Source organism: Hoplias malabaricus, chromosome 1 (genome assembly GCF_029633855.1).
Source record: "Hoplias malabaricus isolate fHopMal1 chromosome 1, fHopMal1.hap1, whole genome shotgun sequence".
Lineage (NCBI taxonomy): Eukaryota > Metazoa > Chordata > Actinopteri > Characiformes > Erythrinidae > Hoplias > Hoplias malabaricus.
Genome location: NC_089800.1, coordinates 55,695,401 through 55,722,215, shown reverse-complemented (window position 1 = coordinate 55,722,215; position 26,815 = coordinate 55,695,401). Strand labels below are relative to the sequence as shown.

Here is a 26,815-nt window from a genome sequence, read left to right as displayed (position 1 = left end):
AATCCTGAGAGAAAGCATTTTAAAATGTTAGTGTCTGTGTGGGAGGGACAGGATGGTGAGACAGAGACAGTGTGTGGGTGGGTGGAGGGGGGAGGGGGAGGGTCTGTATCTAGATGAGTAATACCATATGAGTAATACTTAAATTTGTATTTGTGTCTAACACCCTTCACACACACAGCCCTTCTCTTTTTTCTTTTTCCTCTCACACTTCTCATCCTCTTTTCTCCTGCTCTCTCTCTCTCTCTCTCTCTCTCTCTCTCTCTCTCTCTCTTTTCCCCCACTTTCTTGTCCTCTGCTGCGTTTCTTACACCTTCATATGTTCATAATTTCATCCACCACTCCTCCGTCCCTGGCCTGCAGTGCTCTGCTGTAACAGTTCGAGGTGTATCTCAGAGCGCTCTGATCAGAGGTGTTATTGGACTTTATCTCTGGGTGGGTTCTGGATTATTTGGGAGAGGAACAAAGAAAAACCCTGCTTTTCATACAGTGTTTGTAAAGGAGAGTGTGGTAATTTGTGAAGGAGGAGAGGACAAACAGAAGAGAGAGAGGAGGGGTGTTCAGAGCCAAAACCCTGTGACAAAAACATGAAATTAAAATTCTGTGAAGTTTCAATTATCTCAGCCTCACGTGCTTTTGTTTATTTGATGTTTTCTGCGAAATCTCACGCAGGAGAGGGTTCAGTCCCTCTGCAGGAGCACGCTCTGCTGAGCACCACCTCACACTCAGGCAACCTTCTTAAAAAAACAAAAAACAACAACAACTCGAAGAAAAAAATAAACGAGACACAACTGAAACCACTAAGAAGAAGAGATTGTTATCAAAAAAAGAGTGGTCTTCAGCCCACCCACAGACACACTCCTGAATGCGGTTATTTACCCGGGGTTAAACTGATCAGTCTGTCTCAGATTAACTTCAGTTCGGGTTTGGTATAATTCTGTATTATATTTAAAAATATACTCTGAAATAAAGGGTTAAAACAACATGCAACTATGTTAACTATGATTAATGAACAGCAGCTGAATCAATCTCTCTCTCTCTCTCTCTCTCTCTCTCTCTCTGTGTGTGTGTGTGTGTTGCAGCAGTGTGAAGTGGATGGTTCGGCTCTGAAAGAGGATCCTTCAGGTCGGGAGCAGGTCCAAGCTTGGCTCAGACAGCGCCAGCTCCAACACATTCTTCAGCAAGGTATTCTGGCCTTTCGCTCTCCACTGCTGCTGGGAAAGGACAGAGGGAGGAAGGGATGAAGAGGTGGAGAGAAGGAGGATACTTCTCAGCTGGGCTCTGCTGGGTCAGGGCTGTTGGAAATATTGGTCGGAGCTGTCAGTCCGGTCAGAAGTGGGCCATGAGCCCCCGCCGTCCACAGCACTTTCTTGTCGATCAGAATGTTTCATGTGTGGTGTCTTTGTGCTTGGTCTTAGACATGGTCCGTGACGACTGGACGACCCACACATCAGAGCAGAGGCCGATTTGTCTGTGGTTAGATATCGGTGTCAAAACTGAGAACTGAGAGCAGAGTTAATAACAGTGTTATCTAGTTTAGAGCCAAGCGATTCGAGTGCAAACCCACATCACGTTTAATTGAACATTTTACCTGGATTACGATTAACGAAGGATTATTCTGTTGTTGTTTGTCTCATAGTTCACTGACGAGGCTCGTGCTGTAAACACACTCCAGTATTAAAGGTGTGGTGTGTGTTTCTGATGCGGCTGGGAGCTCCGTCTCTGTGTCTGAGCTGTGCCCTGTTCATATTCAGTGTGTGGTTGTGTTTAGTGTGAAACAGAGCGGGGGATTCACTTTGGTCTGAAACTGGTTTTTCTCTGTGTTTGTATTTGACTTCTTTATGTTCGGTGTCATCTTCACTAAAGTCAGAACACGTCCAAACCACAGACTACAGCATGGTAGCGTGGGTTTAAAAGGACACTACATGAACACACAGAGGGGATGTATTAACAGGAAGAACAAAAAACAGTGTATTAAAAGAGAGATCTAGGCAAGGGTATGTAGATTAAAAGTTCTGAATCATTTTCGATTAATTGCCGAGCCCTAGTTTTTTGTGGAAGGAAGTTAGTGATATAGCGAGGGCTGCTGTATTGTGTTGTAGTGTTTATTCGTGGTAGAGCAGGTTTATACTCAGACGTATTCAGAGTGGACGTTCTTGTGGAGAGGCTTGTTGTTGAAATCCACTGTTTCTTCGTTTCAGGCCACGGCTCTTTGAAGGGCCTCAGGGTGAAAGTGTTCAGACACGACTCCAAACCCCAGTGGCTCTCCGGCATCGTAAGCCACCATGACCACAACAACAGAGCCATGATGGTTATGAGTGACCAGGTGAGAACTCACACATTCTCACCACCTGCAGACGCAACGCCTTAAACCTGATCTGCTCTTTAAAGCACCACTAGGTCATATTTTTACCTTAAAATTACAGCTTGTAAATCACTGTGATGCTCCACTGAGCTGTACATTGGAGAATGGAGACTCTGTCAATGTACTCCAGGCTCAGCACTGCAGAAATAGCACTTTGTGACTTCTGAAGGAGGAATATACATTTGCTCCCTCTGATTTCCCTCTTGATTTCAGGACATTGAATTACACTCTGCAACAGCAGCGGAGCCCACGAGCAAATGCCATAATTTTATCTTGTGTTGTTTTAAAGACGCAGGACACACAACCTCTCAGATGAGCTTATCATCACTGTCCAAAAACATGTATCTCCAAAAACAGCTTTACAGGACAAGGAAAACATTTCAATAGGTCAATGTAAATATATTTTATTTCAAGCAATTTCTATTGGTCCATTCATCATACACACAGTGTGAAGGACAACTGCTGGGCCCAGATTCATTTATTCATTGTCTGTAATCCTTATCCAGTTCAGGGCGGTGGTGGGTCCAGAGTCTACCCAGAATCACTGGGCGCAAGGCAGGAACACACCCTGATGGGGGTGCCAGTCCTTCACAGGGCAACACACACTCACACATTCACTCACACACTCACACCTACGAACACTTTTGAGTCTCCAATTCACCTACCAACGTGTGTTTTTGGAGCGTAGGAGGAAACCGGAGCACCCGGAGGAAACCCATGCAGACACAGGAAGAACACACCACACTCCTCACAGACAGTCACCCGGAGGAAACCCACGCAGACACAGGGAGAACACACCACACTCCTCACAGACAGTCACCCGGAGGAAACCCACGCAGACACAGGGAGAACACACCACACTCCTCACAGACAGTCACCCGGAGGAAACCCACGCAGACACAGGAAGAACACACCACACTCCTCACAGACAGTCACCCAGAGGAAACCCACGCAGACACAGGGAGAACACACCACACTCCTCACAGACATTCACCCGGAGGAAACCCACGCAGACACAGGGAGAACACAGCACACTACTCACAGACAGTCACCCGGAGGAAACCCATGCAGACAGAGGGAGAACACACCACACTCCTCACAGACAGTCACCCGGAGGAAACCCACGCAGACACAGGGAGAACACACCACACTCCTCACAGACAGTCACCCGGAGGAAACCCACGCAGACACAGGGAGAACACACCACACTCCTCACAGACAGTCACCCGGAGGAAACCCACGCAGACACAGGGAGAACACACCACACTCCTCACAGACAGTCACCCAGAGGAAACCAACGCAGACACAGGGAGAACACACCACACTCATCACAGACAGTCACCCGGAGCGGGACTGAAACCCACAACCTCCAGGACCCTGGAGATGTCACAGAGAAACTACCTGCTGCTCCACTCTGCCATACACTGTGTTCAGATTATGTAGGAAACTTAAAAAAACACAAACATAGAGAGATATACATTTTTGATTGGACAGCAACGATTTAAATGAACAAATGAAATAGAATGAAGGCGTATGCTGTTTATTCAATGTCTAAATCACTAAAACAGGTTGACTATTTGTGGTCAGTGCTGGTCTAGAGCTGTTAAACATTTAAAGTGTTTCATTGTTAAATGGCTTTCTCAGGGTTTAGTGGGATATTCTTAAATGTGTAAACTCTTACGGCCGGACCTTGTCTCCGCAGGGGTCCGAGTCTCTGAGCGTGGACCTGGCGCTGGTGCAGCTGGATTTTCTGGATGATTTCAGCCACTTGTTTCAGATGGGAGAGAGTTCCAGCAGTAAATGCAAACCTCACACCAACAAGATCAACAAGAGTAACATGGTGAGGAAGGGCCATGTACTGTATTTCCATTTGAGTGTGTGTGTATGTATGTGTGTGTGTGTGTGTGTGTGTGTTTGGTTGTGGATGAATATGTCTTGTACTTATTGGTCCTGTCTCTATCTTGCTCCAGAATACAGTAAACAGATCCAGCAACACTACAGCAACGGACCAGGTAATGCATCTGTATAACACTCACACGCCACACATCTTATAACTGTTAATGATGGGGACATTTAATAGACTTCCATTCATTTTGTAGAGACTCACCATTAACTTTTCCACAAGTACTACCATCTTAACTCTAACCTTAAAGGGGACTTATGTGATTGTGGGAAAACACTGTTTTCTCTGGTTTGTTTACATTCGGAAGCTCATCGACTTTTAAGGTGGAACAATATATTGGACGATAAAAAAGGCCATGATTGTAAGTGATCTGAAAAAGCAAATATAAGTCACAACGTCCTCATTGCGGTTTGTGCTTCTCAGCGTTTGGAGTCTCGCCGTTGTTCAAAAACCTCCAAATGCCACTTCTCTGCCATGAGCAGAGAGATAGAAAGAGGCTTTCTCTCTGAGACAATTTGTTGTTCAGCCATTTACAGACTTTGTGAACACATTACACTGGTTTCAAGCGCACACACACCTGAGAGCTAGCAAATCTGGTCCCCACAGGAAAGACAAATCCACACAGTTTAAGTGTGTAAACAGGTTTTGGTCCCCACAATGTAATACATACCTGGTACACACACACAATACTAAAATAATATCACAGATATATAGATATATAGAAAGGCAGCTTTATCTCACACAAACACGCACACAGGCACATAAATCCAATGTAACAACTGTACCATGCACACACACACACACACACATCATAAACTATATCCACCCCCTCGTTCTTGCCTGCAGGCATGTAGCTCAGGGTCTGCGCAGAGGAAGCAGCCTCAGCTTTGCGGACAGAACTCTGACTGCAGCGCAGCCGAGGAGGCAGCAGAGGGGATGAGGGAGGAGATCAGAGCTGATGAAGTCAGAGCAGGTGAGGAGCAGCAATTCCTCTCTCTGTTGCAGTTGTATTTCATTGCTTTAGTTCTTTTGCGAGAGGCCATTCTCTTTCGGGGAGGTCTTGTGCCTACACTTTTAGTTCTCTCTCTCTCTCTCTCTCTCTCTCTCCACTGCGCTGTTCTTCCAGTTTTATATCTTCAGCTATCTGTTGTTGTTTCTAGATTCCTTCAATAGCAGGAGCCTGGGGGAGAGGAAGAGGAGGAAAGGCAGGGAGGAGGAAGAGAAAGCAGGAAGGGAGAAGAAGAGAGCAGGCATGAAGAGGTTGAAAGGTGTCTGTGGCTCTGACCCGTCCGGCAGCAGTGATTCGGAGTGCGAGAGCTGCGTATGGTCGGAAACTTCTCGGGACACGGGGTCAAAAAGCCTGGTGAGCAAATGCTGTGGTTTAAGCCGGCCAGCTGACCAAGAGAGTGACCACAGTTCTGCAGGAGGCTTGAAGGCTTGCTCCTCTCCTAAAGGCAGGGATCTCTCTCCTGGCCAGTTTGCAGAGGAACTCGAAGGTCAGCGAGTGGGGATAAGTCCTGGGCCATCGTGCGGTGAAAGCTTTCAGATCCCTGCAGCTTCAGAGCCAAACTCCTGTGATAAACCAGAAGAGGAGAGAGGAGATGCGATGATGGAGCTGGAGGACAGGAGTGAAGGAGGGTCCCAGGAGGACTCTGAGGCTGTCTCTGCCTTGCTGGCATCCCAGGAGAGCGAGCAGCTAGCTCCCATGGAACCCGCATGTGTGCTGCTGCACACGTCATCTCCGGAGTGCGAGGGAGTAGAAGGTGACCAGGAGGCTCCTCAGAGTGACTCAGAGTGCAGGGGATCAACTTTCTCGCAAACGGAGGTCACTTCAAATAACTCTGACTCTACAGAGTCAGCCTCGGAGAAGGAGCCAAGAGCAGCTCTGACTCCTTCTAACATCATGCCTTGCAGTGCAGATGTGAACACTAGGGCAAGCGCTAAACTGAATCTTAGTCCTAGTCCCAAACGTGACACTGTGCCTAGTCCAGAAATCATCCACAAACCCACTGTGCACCACAGTCCCTGCTCCTCTCCAGAGATCATCTCCAAACTTGCAGTGGTCACTCCTGAAGTGACCAGGAGGAGGAACGCATCCCTTGAGGCTCAAGACGTCCAAGAAAGTGGTTCTCCAGCCCAAGGAACTGCGGAGAAAGTCCCTATAAGCCTTAAAAGCACAGCTGGTTCCATCTCAAGCGTGAACTGTAGCCACATCCGCTCTCCGACTCCGACTCGATGCAGAACCCCTCCGCAAAATCCTTCCACCACTCCAGAAAAGCCAACCAGGAGCCCGCTGATCATCGACAGGAACGAGCCCTTCACCATCTACAGAGACCCAGCGCTCGTGAGGAAAGAGCTGGAGAGCCATCCCACCTACATCCAACCTGCACACACCCCACCTAACCCCCACCCCAAACATCACCTCAAGAGCCCCTCACCGTCCTCCAGCTCCCCCAGCCTCACCTCCACCTCCTCCTCTCACACCAAGATCCCTCACATCTCGCCTCTCTCTCTTCAATCACAGTCCCCTCTTTGCTCTCCGCACCCTTCCATCCCTCACCCCCACCTGCTGCCCTCGCTGCTGCCTGGACTGTCCCCTTCCACAGCGCTCCTGGCTGGTCACACTCGCCTGGGATCCCTGGGTCTCCCCCATCACCCCCTGGCTTTGCAGGCTACCCCCTCGCTCTTAGGCCAAAGCGCAGGAGCCAGCCACCTCTCCCCTCTGGGCCTTTACCCACTTCTGTGGCCTCCGTTTCCCAACGGGGCCCATGGCTACGGCATTGGCCTGCAAGGGACCAAGTGGACGGCCCCAGAGGGGACAGGAATGTCCGACGGTAACCTGAGGAGGGTAAGGGTTCTCTCTCTTTAATGATACTGTAGTTTTTCAGTAAGGGACACTGTGAAGTGGTTTGCAAAAGTGTCCACAGATGTGAGTGTGTGAGTGACAGGGTGAGTGTGTCTCTGTGTGTGAGTGACTGGGTGAGTCTGTGAAACTGTCCACAGGTGTGAGTGACAGGGTATGTGTGAGTGAGTGACTGGGTGAGTGTGTGAATCTGTCCACGGGTGTGCGTGGGTGGGTGCGTGTGAAACTGTTAACAGGTGTGTGTGTGTGTGTGTGTGTGTGTGTGTGTGTGAGTGAGTGAGACTGGGTGACTCTGTGTGTGAGACTGGGTGACTGTGTGTAAGTGACAGGGTGTGTGTCAGAGAGTGACTGGGTGAGTGTGTGAATCCACGGGTGTGTGTGGGTGTGTGAAACTGTTAACAGTTGTGTGTGTGTGTGTGTGAGACTGGGTGACTGTGTGTGTGTGTGTGTGTGTGTGTGTGTGTGTTTGAGACTTGGTGACTGTGAGTGAGTGACAGGGTGTGTGAGTGAATGACTGGGTGAGTGTGTGAAACTGTCCACGGGTGTGTGTGTGTGTGTGTGAGAGAGAGAGAGAGAGACTGGGTGACTGTGTGTGACTGGGTGATTGTGTGAAACTGTTAACAATTCTGTGTGTGTGTGTGTGTTTACAGAACACACCAAGCCCCTGGCTTCCACAGACTACCCCTGTAACCAGTGCAGAAGGTCAGGGTTTAAAACCTCCACTCCCTGTACGTCCATCGAGTGCTGACACACAGAGAGTGTCCAGGACAGTCCAGTCCAACACCCCCAACTCTAAAACCACAGAGTGAGTCCACACTAAACTCCTGTCCACACACACACCGTACAGAATAACTGAATATGTGACATCTGAGTCAACTCAAACACAATGGCATTAGGAGCTTGCCTCAGTCCCGGGGGATTCACTCGTTTACTGCTCTGCTTCTCTTTAGGGAACCTGAGAGGAGAGCGTTCCCTGAGGCACTCAGCTCCGTCCACACATCTGTGAAGGCAGAGCAGGAGCGGGTCCGGGCTGCAGTGGGGAAGAATGGACACAGCTACCGCCCGGTGGTCCCAGAGTCACCCGCAGATTTCCCCAAACAGCCTCAGGTTGTGTACGACCTCACAGGTGATAGAAGCAGTCGCTACCAGGAGGAGAGCCGGCGCATTCTGCAGGAAAGCCTCAAGGTGGCGCCATTCACAGCCAAACAGAGTTCAGACAGGGACACACGTTATGCCAAGAGCCCTACGCTTCTCACCAAGGACAGGGAGAGGGAGAGGGAGATGCATGTAATCAGACACAGTCTGCCACCCAGGCCTCAGTCAGCCCACCCCTCCCCTACACTCACACAGACCAACTACTACACCCCAAGTGTGGAGAGCAAGCCTCCAGCGCGCAGGGCCCCACCCAGTAAAGAGCTTTACGAGAGGCTGAGTGGCCCTAACACTGCTGCCTCAGTCCTGCATTCACCCACTGCACAGAGCACGCTCAAATCCAGGCCCCCACCCACCGTGAAGCACCACACAGAGAAAGAGGAAGGACTCCTGGGCAAGATTGCAGAGCAGTTAGCCAGTAAAGCAGTGGGAGCAGTGGAACTGAGCAGTGTAGACAGACAGAGCTCCTCCACCTCTCTCATCTCCACCGCCATCTCCGACACTAATACGTCTCGGGCCGTACCCTCGCTGCACAGGGCCCCCATCTTCCACCCACCAGCCCCACATTCTACCATGATGTCTAAGGAGATGCAACAGGGTAGATTATCTCCTCCCATGCTGACACCTATCCAGCCTATGAGCTTATCAGGAAAAGGTCAGAATCAGCACAGACCACCCACACTGATGCCTGAGCTCCAAAACGGAACAGTTGCTGGGAAGAAGTTGGCCCCGGAGCCTGTGTCTGTGGTGAGCCAGGGGTATGATTTACAGCGAGGCGGAGTGGTGCGTCACCGGGAGAGTGTGTTTGGAGGTCACACGACCAATGGAGGAGTGGTTACCCCACAGTCCGCCACAGCTTCTGTCATCGTTCGACCGTCCAGCTACGTGCAAACACCTGTAAACTACTCTGTCACTGATCGGTCACGTCCCCGAGCTCACTGCGAACATCTACGAACATTTGAGAGTATGTCTAATACACACCTAAAGGAAGGTGGCATGCAGTGTAAGAAGGGAGTCTTGTGGACCCCCGTGGACACCGTACACCCCATCAACATGGTCACGTCAAAGCAGGATGTGAACGCACCTTTGAACATGACAACGAAATTTATGAGCGCAAATTGCGGAGCTAAATATCCAGCCAGTGTCAATACACCACACACCGTATCTGAACGCTGTAAAACGGACCAGGCTGGTGCAGTTCAGCCAAAGCTGGACCTCTCGTCCAGTTCCTGCTGCTCTGCTAGAGACCTCCCTCACGTGAAGAAGCGAAGAGCTGGACTAGCTGCTCCAGAACCGAGACACGACACACATACAGTTCAGCCCCTGCACACTACACACACTCTGAACTCTGCGAGGACTGTTTCCCACACCTCACACAGTAGGTACAGCACTTACACCACACACAGCACACACACCATATGTTCAGCTCATGCTTTGGACAGGAATAAAGAATCCGTCTATAGCCCCAGCCCTCCGAAATGTGTCAGACTGTCTTCCGAAGTCACTGCTGTTGCAGCCACGAACAAAGCTCAGGCTCCAGCTGCTCCAGCCACCACCAGCCAGCCTTCTCAGTCTGGTCAGAACAACTATCACAAACTGAAGAAGGCCTGGCTGACACGTCACTCGGAGCAGGACCAAGGGACTGCTCCCTCTCAGATAGCAGGGGGCAGTCAGCTGGAGACCACCCTCATCAGCCTCGGCAATGTACCCATGCCCCCCAGACAGGGACTCAATGGGCTGGAGAGCAAACGGACCAATCATGAGAGTAAGGAACTGTTACTGGACAATAGAAAGTCCAAAAATCTGGACAGGAGATGCTCTCCAGAGGACAGCAAGTCCAACGGAAGCGAGGACAAGAAACTTGTGAGAGATATGAACAATAAGAACTCATCCTTAGAGGATGTAAAACCTGTCTTGGACAGAAATGGCAACGTGGAGGACAAGAAGCTGTGTCCTAAAGACAGGAAGTCGAGCCCAGTCACCGTTAAGACAGAAAAGGACAGTCGGGGGGACAAACAGATCCTTCAGCTGAACTCTGACAGCAGAGATTCCGAAAATGAAAACGAGAGTGGCAGATCTGCCCCAGGGGGCAAACAGCAGCTGAAACCTGTGTTTATAAAGAAGCAGAAGAGGAGAGGACAGAACGGGAAAGAAGAGGACGAGGACGAGGACCAGGAAGAAGAGGAGGAGAAGCCTAACGGAGCGCTCCGGACTCCAAAAGAGAAATCTCAGCTGAGGCTGTCAAACAGCAGTGAGTGTCCTCGTGTGTTTCTGAAGGGTCAGTGCGTCTGTGAGAGTGTAGGATATTTACTAGAACTGACCTGACATTTATCGTATATTCGCGGTTCTGCGAGATTTAGAATATTTAAATGTACTAATTAAATTTAAACTTTAAACATACACCCACATCCTCACACAGCAGATTTAGATTAGCCTTTTAAAACCATTCAGCCGTGACTCTCTTTCTCCATCAGCATCAGCCCCTTATTTCCATCAGCTGAATAAAGAGAGAGAGAGAGAGAGAGAGAGAGAAACAGACAGAAATCGGTAGAGAAAGAGAGAGAGAGAAAGAGAGAGAGAGAAAGAGAGAGGAAAGACACAAAAGAGACAGAGAGAAACAGACAGGAATAGAGATAGACGGAGAGATACAGAGAGAAGGAGAGACTGTTTGAGAGAGTGTTGTAGCTGATGGGATTGTCATCATGATGGGTTTTCTTCTTTTCTCTTCTAAGATGGCATTCCTCGCTCCGTGCTGAAGGACTGGAGGAAGGTGAAGAAGCTGAAGCAAAGTGGCGAGGCCTTTTTACAGGACGATTCCTGCGCTGAGATTGGAGCCAATGTGCAGAAGTGTCGCGAGTGTCGCCTGGACCGATCACGCAAAACACAAGAGCCCGCCGTCTCACCCGTCTTCTGTCGCTTCTATTACTTTCGCCGGTGAGTGTCAGGAGTCTCGGTCTTCATTCATTGTCTGTAGCCCTTATCCAGTTCAGGGTGGCGGTGGGTCCGGAGCTTACCCGGAATCACTGGGCGCGAGGCAGGAACACACCCTGGAGGAGGCGCCAGTCCTTCACAGGGTGACACACACTCACACATTCACTCACCCCTACGGACACTTTTGAGTCATCAATTTTTTGGAGCATGGGAGGCACCCGGAGGAAACCCACGCAGATACAGGGAGAACACACCACACTCCTCACAGACAGTCACCTGGAGGAAACCCACGCATACACAGGGAGAACACACCACACTCCTCACAGACAGTCACCCGGAGGAAACCCACGCAGACACAGGGAGAACACACCACACTCCTCACAGACAGTCACCCGGAGGAAACCCACGCAGACACAGGGAGAACACACCACACTCCTCACAGACAGTCACCCAGAGGAAACCCACACAGACACAGGGAGAACACACCACACTCTTCACAGACAGTCACCTGGAGGAAACCCACACAGACACAGGGAGAACACACCACACTCCTCACAGACAGTCACCTGGAGGAAACCCACAACCTCCAGGACCCTGGAGTTGTGGCAGAGACACTACCTGCTGCTCCACCGTGCCACAAATCTGTGCATTATTTGTAATCTAATACCTCCAGAATATCTCAGAAATATTGTTACCTGTAATAGGTGTCTTATTGCAGGTTAGGGTTAGAAGCAAGAAGCATCCAGATTTGTTCCAGATGTTCCTTAAACTCAAAAACAAAGATTTATATTTGTCCTGAAAACATCTCCAGTGTGTTTCTATTAAAACTTGTCCAGGAATAGATGCAGATTATCTATAAAGTTTGCAAGCCTCTTTCAGCACATCTTCTGAGAGCTGTACAATCCAGCAGCGTCAGGTCACTTTGTAATGATAAAGAGAAGCTGTGGCTTGGTTTATTTCTCACTGATGCATGTGCTTGTGTGTGTGTGTGTGTGTGTGTGCGCGTGTCTTCTGCCCTGTTGTAGATTGTCATACAGCAAGAATGGAGTTGTGCGTGTGGATGGCTTCTCCGTGGCGGAGCAGACTGATGAGGATGCAGTGAAGGTTTGGATGTCGGGGTTTGAGGATGAAGATGATGATAAGAGAAACATGGAGCTGAACATGGCCAAATATGTCCTCACGCTCATTGGGGACAAGTTCTGCCACCTGGTGCAGACTGAGAATATGGCTGTGTCCTGGGTGAAAAAAGACAGTGAGTGTGTGTGTGTGTGTGTGTGTGTGTGAACTGCAGGTCATTGTCACGTTCTGTGGAATTGAGTGAAAAAATGTTTCTTTTTCATTCTGTGACAACAGTCTTTTTCCTCTGTCAGTTATCCCCTTCCTCTGTGTGTGTGTGTGTGTGTGCAGGCCAGGTCATGTGGAAGCGGGCTGTGCGAGGTGTGAGAGAGATGTGCGATGCCTGTGAGGCGACTCTGTTCAACATGCACTGGGCCTGTCACAAGTGCGGCTTTGTGGTGTGTATGGACTGTTTCAAAGCCCGGGAACGGAGAAGCACCAAAGGTCAGTGAGACACTACATTTACACAGCGCATAACAATACAAATAACAATAAATAACATAAGTAATAACAATAAGTAATAATATTAAGTGTGCAAATAACTTTTAAAGCTTTTTTCTTGTGTTAATACACACCAGGAATAATAATAATACACAGCATATAACAATAAAAATGCATAACTAATGTTACATAATCATCATAAAAACACACAGCACATAATATTATTATACATATGTATATTATATTCTACAGGGTGGGTCATTTATATGGATACACCTTAATAAAATGGGAATGGTTGGTGATATTAATTTCCTGTTTGTGGCACATTAGTATATGGGTAGGGGGAAACTTTTCAAGATGGGTGGCGCTAGCCTGTGCTAGCATTTCTCCTGCGGTGTTGCTATCAGTGTGTGAAGAGTGGGAGAAAAGGGTTGCATTGACAATCCAACACAATGGGCAGCACTTTGAACACATTTTATAAGCAGTCAGAGACTTGTAAATAACTCATGAAAGAATAAAGTTAAGTTAAAACCAACCAAAAGCACACCATTGTTTTTCTTGTGAAATTCCCAATGAGTTTGATGTGTCTCATGACCCTCTTCCCATTGAAAAAACAAAAGTTGGAACCAAAATGGCCAACTTCAAAATGGCCGCCATGGTCACCACCCATCTTGATAAGTTTCCCCCCTCCCATATACTAATGTGCCAGAAACAGGAAGTTAATATCACCAACCATTCCCATTTTATTAAGGTGTATCCATATAAATGGCCCACCCTGTATATAGTTTTTGATAATTATTAAATATTAAATGATGTAATTATCATATTAACTCTTAATGTTCGTCTAATTCATGAATATACTTTTCTTTCTGTCTCAGATAAGGAGCTGTATTCCTGGGTTCGCTGTGTGAAAAATCAGCCCCACGACCTGAAGAACCTGATGCCTACTCAGATCGTCCCAGAAATAGGTGAGGCGTGTGTGTGTGTGTGTGTCTATTTTTACATAGAAGGACCATCAGTGGTCTGGGAGTATTCCGGGTGCTGGACGCTGATTGGCCCCTGGTTGTGTTGTGTTTCTCAGTGTTGTCTGGACTCCAGAACGCCATGCACTCCATACGAAGAGAGTATGGCATCCCCTCCCACTGCTCCTGCTACTGCTCCGGGAGCAGCACCTTCTCCTCCTCCTCCTCCATCCCCATCACCAGCAACGGCCTCCCACAGGTGGCACTTTAAGTTTCTGTGTGTTTGTTTGTCTGTGTGTGTCTGGTCAGTTTCTGTGTGTGTGTGTATCAGTTTTCTGTGTGCGTGTGTTTGTGTGTGTGTGTGTGTCTCTGGTCAGTTTGTGTGTATGTGTGTGTCAGTTTTCTGTGTGTTTGTGTGTGTGTGTGTGTCTCTGGTCAGTTTGTGTGTATGCGTGTGTCAGTTTTCTGTGTGTGTGTCTCTCTCTCTGGGTCGGTTTTCTCTCTCGGTGTGTGTGTGTATCTGGGTCAGTTTTCTCTGTGTGTGTGTGTGTGTGTGTGTGTGTGTGTGTGTGTGTGTGTGTGTCTGGGTCAGTTTTCTGTGTGTGTGTGTCTGTCTCTGATCAGTTTCTGTTTGTGTGTGTCTCTGGGTCAGTTTTCTGTGTGTGTGTGTGTGTGTGCGTATGTCTGAGTTGTTGTATGTGTGTGTGTGTCAGTTTCTTTGTGTGATTCTCTGGTCAGTTATCTGTGTGTGTGTGTGTCTCTCTCTCTCTGGGTGTTTACTGATTGTGTAGCTGTGTCAGATTTCAGAGAAAGCAACGTGTGACTCGAAGATCCAGCGGATCTCGCCACAGGACACTGACCAACACAAGAGCCCAGACCCAGCTCACAGGACCCCCAAAGAGAGAAGTGGTGAGTAACACACACACATACACAGTGTTTTTTATCCTCTATGTCTTTTGCAGTCTGCATTAGCTTGCATTAATTCAAGCTTAGACCTCGGCTCACAGTGGAGACAGAGGATTAAACAAGTCTGTGCACTCTTCTTAGAGAGATGGAGCTTTGTATTTGAGTGGTCATCATTGTGCCTCTGTGTGTGTGTGTGTGTGTGTGAGGAGTTGATCTCAGCTGATTTGGGGCAGGAGAATAAATCTCTGACCTTACAGATTCATAAGGGAATCGGGAAACACACGCCCGCGTCTCCCACATCAGCACTTTTAGACTTTTAAAAGAAATGAAACACAGATTTATCTGAGAGTTCACAAACAGCAGATTCCAGAGAAAAAAAAAACACTGAGCAAGGTTTTTCAGTTTTAACTTAATTTTTAAATATACCTTTCAGTACGAACATCCAGTACATGAGGAAACATGTCCATACTTTAAAGACTATTAACATATGGATTATAATCAATTGTAACCTCCACACTCCTCTATTTCTGTTTGTGTGATCGGGTGTGATTTTGTGTGATCGGGTGTGATTTTTGTGTGATCGGCTGTGTGTTTGGCCTTGTGTTTGTATGCCACAGGGAGGGCTGAGTGTGATGTAATGGAGGCTGTGGGCAGGAAGTCCAGCAGTCCAGAGCAGGGCTCCACCCTGCGAGACCTCCTGACCTCCACAGCTGGAAAACTGCGGCTGGCGTCCACTGGCCCGGGGATAGCCTTTGCGCCGGTTTACAACAATACCAATCAGGTAAGACACACACACACACACACACACACACTATCCTGTATCTGTGTATTGTTGGGACTGTACATAGAAACTCAACCTTAAATTTTCCAGATGTCTCCTTGTAAGAGTAAATTCACAAGGCTTCAGTGAATTCTTGTTGGCGAGTCACAACCCGATACATCCTTGTTCTTCCGGGTGGAGCGAGAACAACGTCCGAGCACTTTAACCATTCTTGACGTTTGTGTTCTTGAGTATTTGTCGCTACCAGCTTTGGGCTGTTCACGCACAGAGCAGCATGCTTGTGTATAACTCTGATTATGTCACACTTGGTGATAGCTCTGATTATTTTAATATATATATATATATTTTTTTTCATTCATTCATTATCTGTAACCCTTATCCAGTTTAGGGTCGCGGTGGGTCCAGAGCCTACCTGGAATCATTGGGCGCAAGGCAGGAATACACCCTGGAGGGGGCACCAGTCCTTCACAGGGAAACACACACACACACACATTCACTCACACACTCATAGCTACGGACACTTTTGAGTCGCCAACGTGTGTTTTTGGACTGTGGAAGGAAACCGGAGCACCCGGAGGAAACCCACGCAGACACAGGGAGAACATACCAACTCCTCACGGACAGTCACCCGGAGCGGGAATTGAACCCACAACCTCCAGGCCCCTGGAGCTGTGTGACTGCGACACTACCTGCTGTGCCACCATGCCGCCCTAATAATTTCTTCTTCATGGATAATTTGTAATAGACACAGCCCCTTTTTGTTCAAAAGGCATGTGTCCCACATGTTTATTTGCCGTGTGTTGTTTAAATAGAAGGCTACCTTCAGCTGTAAATAAACACATTTTGCCAGTGCTCCGGGTGTTTAAAAATGTAAAGGACAGTGAGGAAAGACTAACTCATGTTTATGATTACGCTCTTCTCTGTTTTGGAAAACAGTCTCTCTGCTGCTAATAGTTACATGTGCGAAAGTCGCATAAATCGGGCAAAACTTCAGCAGTGGACGATGACGTCAAGCAAGAACATGAGAACATAATAAACGAGAGCTCACACTGAGAAACAGCCCTTGCCTTCACATTAGAAATGATTAAATTGTTGGGACCAACTGGTGCTCCCTACAAGAAAGTCCCCACAATGTGTGTGTAAACAAATTTAGTTCCCTACGATGTGATGCATTTCTGCTAAACACAAACACAAGTTTGGAGAATGCATCACGTCCCGATGCTTCCTCACAAACCTGTGCACGTGGTGTTTGCTGAAGCTGTTTGTTTGCGCTGTGTTTCAGAGCACCCAGACGACGCGAATGCCCAACCTCCTGGACAACATCATCGCCTCTGTGGTGGAGAATAAGATTCCCGCCTCGAAGATGGCCAAACTGGGGCTGAAGCAGGATTTGTTGACGGAAGGCGAGGTGGAGCTGGGACTCGAGGAGGTGAAACCTGATCAAATCTCATTGGCTGACCCTCATGCCGGCGTCCCTCACGATTGGCTGGGCGTCCACCGGCTGCTGTGGCTCAAAGACCACCGTCACCAAGGCAACCACAGATTGTTCAAAGAGAACTGGATGCAGGAGCAGGTTTGTGTAACTGCACTCGAGTTGACCGTAAACACGCAGTAGACACGTGAGGGATTCACACAGTTCGCACACAGGGTCTTCTCTCTAATACACTCTCATTCGCCTTATTCCACCTTTCAACAGTTTGCTGCTTCCTCATTTGTGTTGGAATTTCCAGTAACTCAGTAAACTACACACGCGTTTGTGAGGAAATAAAAGTGTACAAGCCATGATTTGCATGTTTTAAAGACTGATGATAGTGAGGAATTACAGAGTTATTAAAGCTCAGTGTTTTGTGTGATTTATTCAAAGAAAACGAGGAATAATTTTTTTTTCCTGAGCCAATTTCAGCCTTGCACAGTTGCCTTTTTAAGAGGGAACAAACAATTCTAATAAGTGGTTTAGCCTAGTAAACAATGTTTGAATATAAAAATTGAGAATAAGAAGCAAATACCTGCCTCATAAAATAACATTTTTTAAGGTGGAAGGGAAAAAAATCAATAAGGAAGATAACATCAGCCTCCACTAGTGACACATTTAACCCTAGAAGCGCCGAGAGCTGGTTGTGTATTTCAGCGCTGTGACTGACTTTACTCCGTCACAGGGACAAACCTGCAGCTCTCTGTGCTTCTAGGTCTAAGTGGATCAAATACGTGCGATGCTTCTTGTGTTAAGGTGGAAATCTCTAGCAGTAAAAAAGGGCAGTGCCTCATTTGTTTCTTGCCTCTCCGTCTGAAATGGAGCCAGTTCCACATCCACATCACTGCAGCACTCTGTCAACTTATTGGATCCAGGAAAAGTGTGGTTGTTTGTGTTTTTATTATCTCTGTGGGTGTAATCTGTATCAAGGGATCCTCTGTCTCACCATACATTCCATAACAAAGTAAACAATGATGGCTTCTTTCTTGCTGTCCTGGAAAATAACGTGAATGATAAAAAAATCCAAATGCAGTGTTAGATTTAATACGGTACAGAGATGTAACCCCATGGCGTTCACTCATGTCTGCGTACGTAGTGACCTCCTCCTCTTGTTTATTATTATATATGAGTATTCTCCTCTCTGCTATGTGGGCTGACCCTACTGCTGATGTTGTTCCGTAGCCCGTGCTGGTCTCTGGACTGCAGAGGAGTCTGAACGCCAGCCTGTGGAAGCCTGAGCACTTTGGCCGAGAGTTTTCTTCTCTTCACAGCGACATCTACAACTGCCGCGACGGGAGTATCACAAACTCTCGCGTTAAGGAGTTTTGGGATGGCTTTGAAGATGTGGCGAGTAAGTGACTGGCCATAGTGACTAGTATAATCTATATAAATAAAAATGAATAATAATAATTATATTAGGGATACAATTAAGTCTGTAAAGTGTTGTGTGTCTGTGAGGAGTGTGGTGAGTTCTCCCTGTGTCTGCATGGGTTTCCTTCAGGTGACTGTCTGTGAGGAGTGTGGTGTGTTCTCCCTGTGTCTGCATGGGTTTCCTCTGGGTGACTGTCTGTGAAGAGTGTGGTGTGTTCTCCCTGTGTCTGCGTTGGGCTTCCTCCGGGTGACTGTCTGTGAAGAGTGTGGTGTGTTCTCCCTGTGTCTGCGTGGGTTTCCTTCGGGTGACTGTCTGTGAGGAGTGTGGTGTGTTCTCCCTGTGTCTGCATGGGTTTACCCTGGGTGACTGTCTGTGAAGAGTGTGGTGTGTTCTCCCTGTGTCTGCGTGGGCTTCCTCCGGGTGACTGTCTGTGAAGAGTGTGGTGTGTTCTCTCTGTGTCTGCGTTGGTTTCCTCCGGGTGACTGTCTGTGAGGAGTGTGGTGTGTTCTCCCTGTGTCTGCGTGGGTTTCCTTCGGGTGACTGTGAGGAGTGTGGTGTGTTCTCCCTGTGTCTGTGTGGGTTTCCTCCGGGTGACTGTCTGTGAGGAGTGTGGTGTGTTCTCCCTGTGTCTGCGTGGGTTTCCTCCGGGTGACTGTCTGTGAGGAGTGTGGTGTGTTATCTCTGTGTCTGCGTGGGTTTCCTCCGGGCGACTGTCTGTGAGGATTGTGGTGTGTTCTCTCTGTGTCTGCGTGGGTTTCCTCCGGGTGCTCCGGTTTCCTCCCACACTCCAAAAACATGCGTTGGTAGGTGGATTGGAGACTCAAGTAGGTGTGAGTGTGTGTCACCCTGTGAAGGACTGGCGCCCCCTCCAGGGTTATTCAACAAAAAATAACCTATAAAAGCAGTGTTAATGCGCTCTGTTCCTGCCTCTAGCACTGACCCCATCTGTAAATGGTCTAAACCCACACTCACAGAGACTTTTGGACACAGTATTATCCCCAAGAGCAGAACAAACCCATCACAGTCTTCTGCAGCTTTTTCCCGATGGAGCTCAGAACGAATGTAGCGCCTAATAAACTCTTCACTTTTCATACGGCTTAATTTTTAGGTTCTATTTTGTTGAATAAAATGAGAATGTGATTTTAATATGACACGAGATTTACCGTAAAATTACAAAAGAGTGGGAGAATTTGAATTTTGAATTACAATTGGATGTTGAACAAAAATAACTTCAAAACTTATTTGAACACCTAATATTAATGATTGTAATAATGATCACGTTGATTATAATCATACATGACTTTGAAAGGTTGAAGTATGCTCTTCAGTTACTGACTGTGGTTGTGTGTGTGTGTGTGTGTGTGTGTGTGTGTGTGTGTGTGTGTGTGTGTGTGTGTGTGTGTTTCATCAGAGAGACCTAAATCTCCGAAAGGTGACCCTGCAGTGTACAGACTGAAGGACTGGCCATCGGGGGAGGAGTTTCTGGCCCTCATGCCGTCCAGGTAGGACTTATGCTAAAGGTCTGCACTTGCGCGTCACATCACAATATCTAGCGGCGCGGGACAAAACGTAATCATTATCTGCACGACATAAACATGTAGAAGAATCCCGCAAATGAATAAATACATTATTATTGTCAATACGTTAACAATCACATGGTAATTACCAGCACAGTCAACAGAAAATAGCTTAATTATCAGTAATGTATTAAACTCATTCTAAATATCTGTGAACTGACCAATCACATGAAGTGTGTATTACTTTACTGCAGAAAGGGAGGAACCTAAAATATGTCCCAGTTCTTAGAGATTTAATTGAAGCACATGTTCCAATTCATTTGCATGTGTTTGTTAATCCCTGAGAATAGACTGGGTTTTTTTTAACTTTTATTACTCTTTGTTACTTTTTTACTTTGTGTTCCTATGATTTATATTCTAATAAGTGTGAGTGTGTTATATATGTTATATGTTCCAAATGTGCTTGTATATAGTTGTATTATAGAAATAAAAAAATCTAAAAAAAACTATTAATCTAATCTATTTTAGACTTTTTATCACTAAAATGCTCAAATATTTGCTATGTGCAGTTTTGAAAAAATAAGGCCTATTTGAGAAATGTGCAGGTAAATTATATTTCAAATTACAAAAAGGGAAGAAAAAAAAGGAGCAGCGGAGCCTGTGTGTGTGTGTGTGTGTGTGTGTGTGTGTGTGTGTGTGTGTGTGTGTTGGGTACATCTGTGCGCATGCATTTGCGCAGCCTGTGTTTGTGTGTGTGTGGTGGGTACGTGTGTGTGTGTGTGTGTGTGTGTGTGTGTGTGTGTGTGTGTGTGTGTGCATGCTTGTGTGTGACCATCTCGGTGTCACATTTGCGTGGGAATTCAGTCAGTTTGCCGTTAGGGGAGCTGTGCTATTTCATTTGAGAAGAATATTATTATTTTAATGAAATATACAGGACTGTGCAGGTGGGAGCAGGTGTTAATGTCTTAGCTGTGGGCGAGAGCGGAACAGTTGTTGCTGATTTTTGGCAGGAGAGGGAGCTGGCGGGTGCAGGACGATTTCAAAGGGGAGTGGGATTAACTCAGACCTCTACTTCACGCCACTGACTTTCCCACCTCACCTGGTCTCAGCAGAGCACCTGAATGTACCAGACCTCCTTCTGACTCTGAATAAACTTACAGTGGTGTTTAAGTATTCCTCTATGTCTCTATGGACTCGGAGGGCGCTGTGAAACTCTTAATGTGGTGGAATAATCTGCTGCCTGTTTATTAAGAATTTGAGATGACAAACAGTTTCAGGGATGATAACGTAATTTCACCCGTCTGTGTGTGGCACACAGTGGCTTGTAGCTGGAGTTTGAAAGCTGAAGAATATGAAAGTAATGACATTGTCTGTCTCAGATGTGATGGTGTAACACTGTTGCCTTTGTTAGGTACGAGGACGTGATGAGAGTTCTGCCGGTTCCTGAATACACAAGTCAAGACGGCAGCCTCAACTTGGCCTCGCGTCTGCCTTCCTTCTTCATCCGGCCGGACCTGGGCCCTCGTCTCTGCTGTGCTCATGGTCAGTATTCCTCTTGGTCTGTTTCTTCACGTCCAGCTTTGGTTTTAGGCTTTACACAATTAAACCTCCATGTAACTTTAATAAATATCAGCGATATGGGAATTCTGGGCTGATATTATACATGTTTATATCTGACAATGTTGATATACACATGTTTTCTACACGTTTATGCGTCTTGGCTCTTTCCGAGGTGTCGGTTCCACCAGTGTCAAGTGAGTTTTTCCCTTTGTCTCCTCACCTGGGGGTTAATTTCAATTTTGTTTCAATTCTCATTTTCTGTGAAACTGCCTTGTGGAAATAAAAGTGTTGTGCATTTGACATTATTTGACTATTATTTTATATTAAGAGAATTGCAAAGGCTTCTTCCTAGATAAAATAAATGCATCAGCAATTTTTGGTTTGAAATATCAGCAAAATCAAATCGAAATAATAATGATTTTTTTATGCTTTGATTTTTATGTGCTGAAGGTGATATAATTCCGATATCATCGTGCACTTCAGTGTGGAACAAACACTAATGCATCAAGGATGCTGTTAAACATCCTCATTAAAGGGGATTGGCCTGTAGACAAACATCAAACACAACTCTTACATGTTTATAGTGCACACGCCTTTGGGGTGCAGAATGACTCCAGGTGAGGACGCCAGGCTGTGTTTCTGAAGAAGAGGTTGTGTTGGATGAAAATGAACTTAATTAACACACAACAGATAAAGAAGTCTGCTCAGGGTTTATTAATGAACAGGATTCAGGTTTGAGACGGGTTTAGACGTATAAACGGATAAGAGTTGCAGTGACAGGTGGAACGTAACGATGATTACACACACTGCACAGGTGTAACACGTTTTTCTGTCAGAAGAACACTGCGACGGGTCGAGACGTGATGAGTGGAGGAATGAACGCTTGTCAAATCGCTCCAGAATTATCTTCTCTCAACATGCCAAGAGATAGCTGCAAGCTTCTCATGTTTCTCTCTCTCTCTGTGTGTGTGTGTGTCTGCAGGGGTGACAGCCTGCCCAGAACAGGACTTTGGAACCAGTAATCTGCATGTGGAAATCTCGGACACTATGAGCATCCTGGTCTATGTGGGAGTGGCCAAAGGCAACGGAGCTCTCTCAAAGACAGGTTAGACCCTCAGCTCATGTGAAACAGCATGAAGTGTAAAACCTGTTTCACGTAATAACTCCGGAAAATGACTGGAGAATAATGTCCAGATTTTTCCCGGAGATGCCCTCTCACTCATGCAGTGCACAGCTGGAGGTTTTCCGTGTCAGACGTGTCCTCACAGCTGGAAATGTTCACTGTGGTTCAGGCAGGGGACACGGCACGGATTCACTTTTATTCTCAATAACATTCACACGGCGACTGACTCGATCCTCACCTGGACTGTGTATAAAGGGACTGGCTGGATAAAGTCTGGGTAATGTCTCATACAAATCCTCACTGTCCAAATAAATCCACGTATCTCCGTGTTTGTGGATGTTTAGTTTACTGCATCATTTGAACACAGCAGCTGTCCTTCACACTCCATGACAAATGAACCAATAGAAACGCTCCAAAATGTGCAAACTCTGTGTAAAAGCTTTTTAAATTGACTTCCATTGTAGGTTTTTCCTTCTCTTGTAATACAGGTATTTATTTGGACAGTGACCAAATCTTCCATGTAAAGTCTGGATAATTTCTGGATTATGGTGCCTTTGTGATAGAGGCTTAAGAGTTGTAATGTGATGTTTATTAATGTACACTGACCCTCAGGATGATGCATGTGGATCCTTTAGAAGAGACCTCAGCCGGACGGAGGTGGCGTGATGAAGTCTCTGGAAGTTGAGCTGTGTCACTGATCTGTTACCGATATCAAATTTGAGGACTACCCAAGTGTAAAAATCTGTAGTCGCTTCAAGTGCTGTGTACTGACTGAAGCCTGCGCAGAATTAGACTCTGAAACAAACCAGAGGCTAGAGCTGAACACGTCTGTAGCTGAAACGTGTCGTTTGACTCACTGTGACTATCACAAGTTTTATTGGTAAAACTTAAAGCATATATCAATACTGGAGTCTTTAAAGGGATCTCAAGAGCTGTAGCGTGTGTTTCACATCTGTAACTCTGCTGTGTGTGTGTGGGTGGGGTGGTTTTAGGAGTTCTGAAGCTCTTGGAGAGGGAGGCTCTGGATGAGAGTGCGAGGAAGAGGCTGAGAGATCCCTGTGAAATTCCCGGCGCACTCTGGCACGTTTTCTTGAGTAAAGACCTCCATAAGATCCAGGACTTCCTCCAAACGGTACGGAGCCACTCATCAAAGCTGCATCCATCCATAGCTGACCCTTGCTGCATCCTCCCGCCTCACACAGGGCTCTCCTCTGAGCCCGAGACGTGCAGATGATGGTCCGTTTACACATCAGATTAACATTGGATGCTACATTGAATTATGTTAACAAAAGAAAGAAGTGCAAGTGTGCATTTATTGGGCATCGTACAACATTCAAACAAATGTGTCTTCCATAATTAACCCCTTTGTGGCAGTGAACACACACACACACACACATACATCCCGGACGCCTGAGGAGCAATTGGGGTTTAAATCACCACTGCCCCCCACAGCAGTTTATCTGCCATTCAGAACTGGTGTCCAAACATAACTCTGAATCTTCTCATGAACGAATGTATGATGCTGTGGCTAAGGGACACACCTTTACCCTCAGTAGCATCATGTAATGGGAAGTTGTTTTATTAAAAATGTAAAAAAATAGATGTTTATTTTTACATTTCAACACGTTATTCATTTTTTAAAATTCAGTTTCTCTTGGAGCTCTTACCTGTTAATTGTGTGTGTGTGTGTGTGTGTGTGTAGCTGTCAGCAGAGCATGCTGAGGTGGATGCTGAAACAGACTCTGATGTGGAGTGGGACACTGAGGCGGACCCCCTGAGAGAGGGTGGCTGGTATCTGAGCCCCAAACTCCGGCACAGGCTGCTTGAGGAGCATGGAGTCGAGAGCCGCACATTGCTCCAGTTTTATGGAGATGCTGTGATTATCCCCGCAGGAGCGCTACATCAGGTCCTTAACCCCACCTCCACCTCTACACTCTCTTGGTGTTTTCCACTCCATGGTACACTACTCGACTTTTCGGCTTGTTTAGTGGCTGTTCTCTCGTGGTTCAGAGCGAGTCGAATAGGGACTAAACCGTGGAGTGTAAACCTTGCAGAGCGCTGATTGTCCAGAGAGAGTCGTCACTCTACGCCACGCAACGCAGACGACCAGCACCAACTCTCCATCTGTAAAATCTCCAGCTGCAGCAGAGATCACGTTTGTTTTTATCCGACTCACGACGGCAGCTCGTAAAATTACGCCGTGGTCTTTTGAAGAGGTTCAAACGCTCCTTGGATCGGTGGCCGACGAAAGAATCCAGCGAGAGCTGGACGCTGCAACAAGGAAGGAACAAACTCTACTGTTTGAACTGATGACGGAGCTGTGTTCAGTCCCAAACAACAACAACAACAACACTACTCCAATACACCATGAGTAAACACCGCTTAACGTTACCACCACCGTTCCCCTTAGAGACGGGGTTAGAGACGACACCAAGTACATTTCAGGGGGGAGCTGTGGGAGTGGAAAACTGACCAGGGACCAATCCGAGAGTAGAGTCCTGTAGAGTGTGTACCATGCAGTGGAAAAACCACCTCCTGTAACAACTTTTCCATGAAACTGCAAGAGAGGAGATATATTAATAGACGCGACAGCACACAGCAGAAGGACAGGGACATTAGAACCTGCAGCTCCTTCACATTAATCTTAATTCTGTGGTCAACACATCACCAGTGCCAGGGAACCAATCAGAGGGCAGTTTGAATTGAATGTAAATGATGCATCCATTAGGGTGTTGGCTGAGGTCTCTCCTGATTGGTTGATCTGAACTGTGTGTGCAGGTTATGAATTTGCACAGCTGCATCCAGGTGAACGTGGACTTTGTCTCCCCTGAACACGCCCACAACTCCTATTTCCTGACCCAGGAGCTCCGCCCTCTCAAAGACCAAGTCAATTATGAGGACAAACTACAGGTGACACTTCTCTTTTGTTTCTGGGGCGGTGCGCGTCAGGCTGAAGCATAGGTTCAATGCGGAAGTATCAATTGGGCTTTAATATTTCATTTTTAGGGATTTTTTTTGTTGAATAAAATGACAATCATGAATTTTAATTCTACACAACATTTACCATAAAATGACAAAAGAAATATGAGAAGGTTTGAATTGTGAATTACGGTTATGTCACACAAAAGCACTTCAAAACGGATATGTGAACCTAATAAATCTCCCCTTCACCTCTGTCTCCAGGTGAAGAACATCTTCTACCACTCTGTGAAAGACGCTGTGTCTACACTGAGCCGTCACCTGAAGGAACAGAGCACACTGGAGGAGGTGAAAGAGGAAGAGTCCTGACGGCGTCCTTCATCTTCCTCAGACCAGTGCAGAGGAGCTTGACCATCTCGTCCTTCAGGGATGGAGCCTCAGGCTTGACAGCAACAAACAGAAAACGCTTCTCACTTCCACGCAAGAACCCACTACATCCTCCATAACACCGTCTTCTCTTTATACTCTTCACCTCATCTCTCTCCGACACTCATCCCTGCCCTGACGTCTTCCTGCTCGAGTAGGAGGAGAGCGAAGGGCCTGAGACATGGATGAGACATGGCTGAAGCTGTAGGACAAGAAGAAGTACATCTCCCTCTCGCCTGAGAAAGTCTCTGCGAGGCTGGTGGGCAGGAATGCGACCTGTGAGCCACAGCACTTTCAGACTGGCGCTGTGTGTACTGTAGACTGTGGGAAGACGCTGTGAGACATGTTTTAATCAGTAGTTATCACTCAGAGCAGTGAGGGCCAAGCCCCATAGCAGCGCTCCTGTAGGTCAACGCCGAGCTGTTAGAGCCTTTCTTGTTGACTTATTAAATTATTCTGGGTTTGGAGGTGTTCACGGAGGAGGAGGAGGAGGAGACGGAAGGATTTGCAGTTTATGATGTGATTGTTTGAAAAATATCTTGTGACATTTTCAGCTGAAATATAAAATGTAAATAGCAGAATATACATATATAATATATTATGATTTTTCTATAACATGGTGTGCTTTATTTGCTGTATGTGTTGTTTGCTACTGTTGTACATTGAAGTTAAAGAGATGTTTTACATTTTCCATTAAAAATGGAAGACTATAAATGTTTCCTGCCTTTACCTGCATCCGTCCGACACCAGCAGCTCAGAACAAGTCCATTCATTTCTCACTGAGTAGAATATAGTTCCCAGTTGTATGAGGTGTAAATGTACTTCAGTATGAAGATAAACCAGCGCAGGGGGGTTACTGTGCCCTGTGACCGGAGCGGCGTTCCAGCGATGTCATCTGTTTATAACAGACACGGCTGACGAACATAAATGGAGCGTGAGGGGATTATATTAGTGCTTTATATTAACACTTTAACACACGCAAGTAATGTTTTTAACTTTAATTAATCATT

At 46.8% G+C, this 26,815-nt stretch overlaps 1 protein-coding gene across 2 annotated transcripts in view; it reads left to right on the top strand.

Annotated features, from left to right (window-relative positions):
- The window catches only part of jmjd1ca (jumonji domain containing 1Ca), a 72,601-nt gene extending 46,123 nt beyond the window's left edge, over nt 1-26,478 (top strand). The window contains exons 4-27 of one of the 2 annotated variants that reach the window (XM_066666943.1): nt 1,080-1,182; nt 2,199-2,323; nt 4,065-4,202; nt 4,333-4,374; nt 5,112-5,238; nt 5,426-7,113; nt 7,779-7,933; nt 8,079-10,531; nt 11,013-11,214; nt 12,237-12,463; nt 12,619-12,771; nt 13,647-13,736; nt 13,850-13,989; nt 14,531-14,639; nt 15,254-15,417; nt 16,700-16,990; nt 18,071-18,239; nt 19,672-19,762; nt 21,189-21,319; nt 22,320-22,442; nt 23,453-23,592; nt 24,163-24,366; nt 25,239-25,370; nt 25,644-26,478. In XM_066666943.1, the coding sequence (XP_066523040.1) occupies nt 1,080-1,182; nt 2,199-2,323; nt 4,065-4,202; nt 4,333-4,374; nt 5,112-5,238; nt 5,426-7,113; nt 7,779-7,933; nt 8,079-10,531; nt 11,013-11,214; nt 12,237-12,463; nt 12,619-12,771; nt 13,647-13,736; nt 13,850-13,989; nt 14,531-14,639; nt 15,254-15,417; nt 16,700-16,990; nt 18,071-18,239; nt 19,672-19,762; nt 21,189-21,319; nt 22,320-22,442; nt 23,453-23,592; nt 24,163-24,366; nt 25,239-25,370; nt 25,644-25,748 (7,302 nt within the window). In that variant the 3' untranslated portion in view covers nt 25,749-26,478. Of the gene's footprint in view, nt 1-1,079; nt 1,183-2,198; nt 2,324-4,064; nt 4,203-4,332; nt 4,375-5,111; nt 5,239-5,425; nt 7,114-7,778; nt 7,934-8,078; nt 10,532-11,012; nt 11,215-12,236; nt 12,464-12,618; nt 12,772-13,646; nt 13,737-13,849; nt 13,990-14,521; nt 14,640-15,253; nt 15,418-16,699; nt 16,991-18,070; nt 18,240-19,671; nt 19,763-21,188; nt 21,320-22,319; nt 22,443-23,452; nt 23,593-24,162; nt 24,367-25,238; nt 25,371-25,643 lie in introns of both variants that reach the window. The other variant, XM_066666936.1, reaches the window with a different exon arrangement.
- Nucleotides 26,479-26,815: the final 337 nt, after the last annotated feature.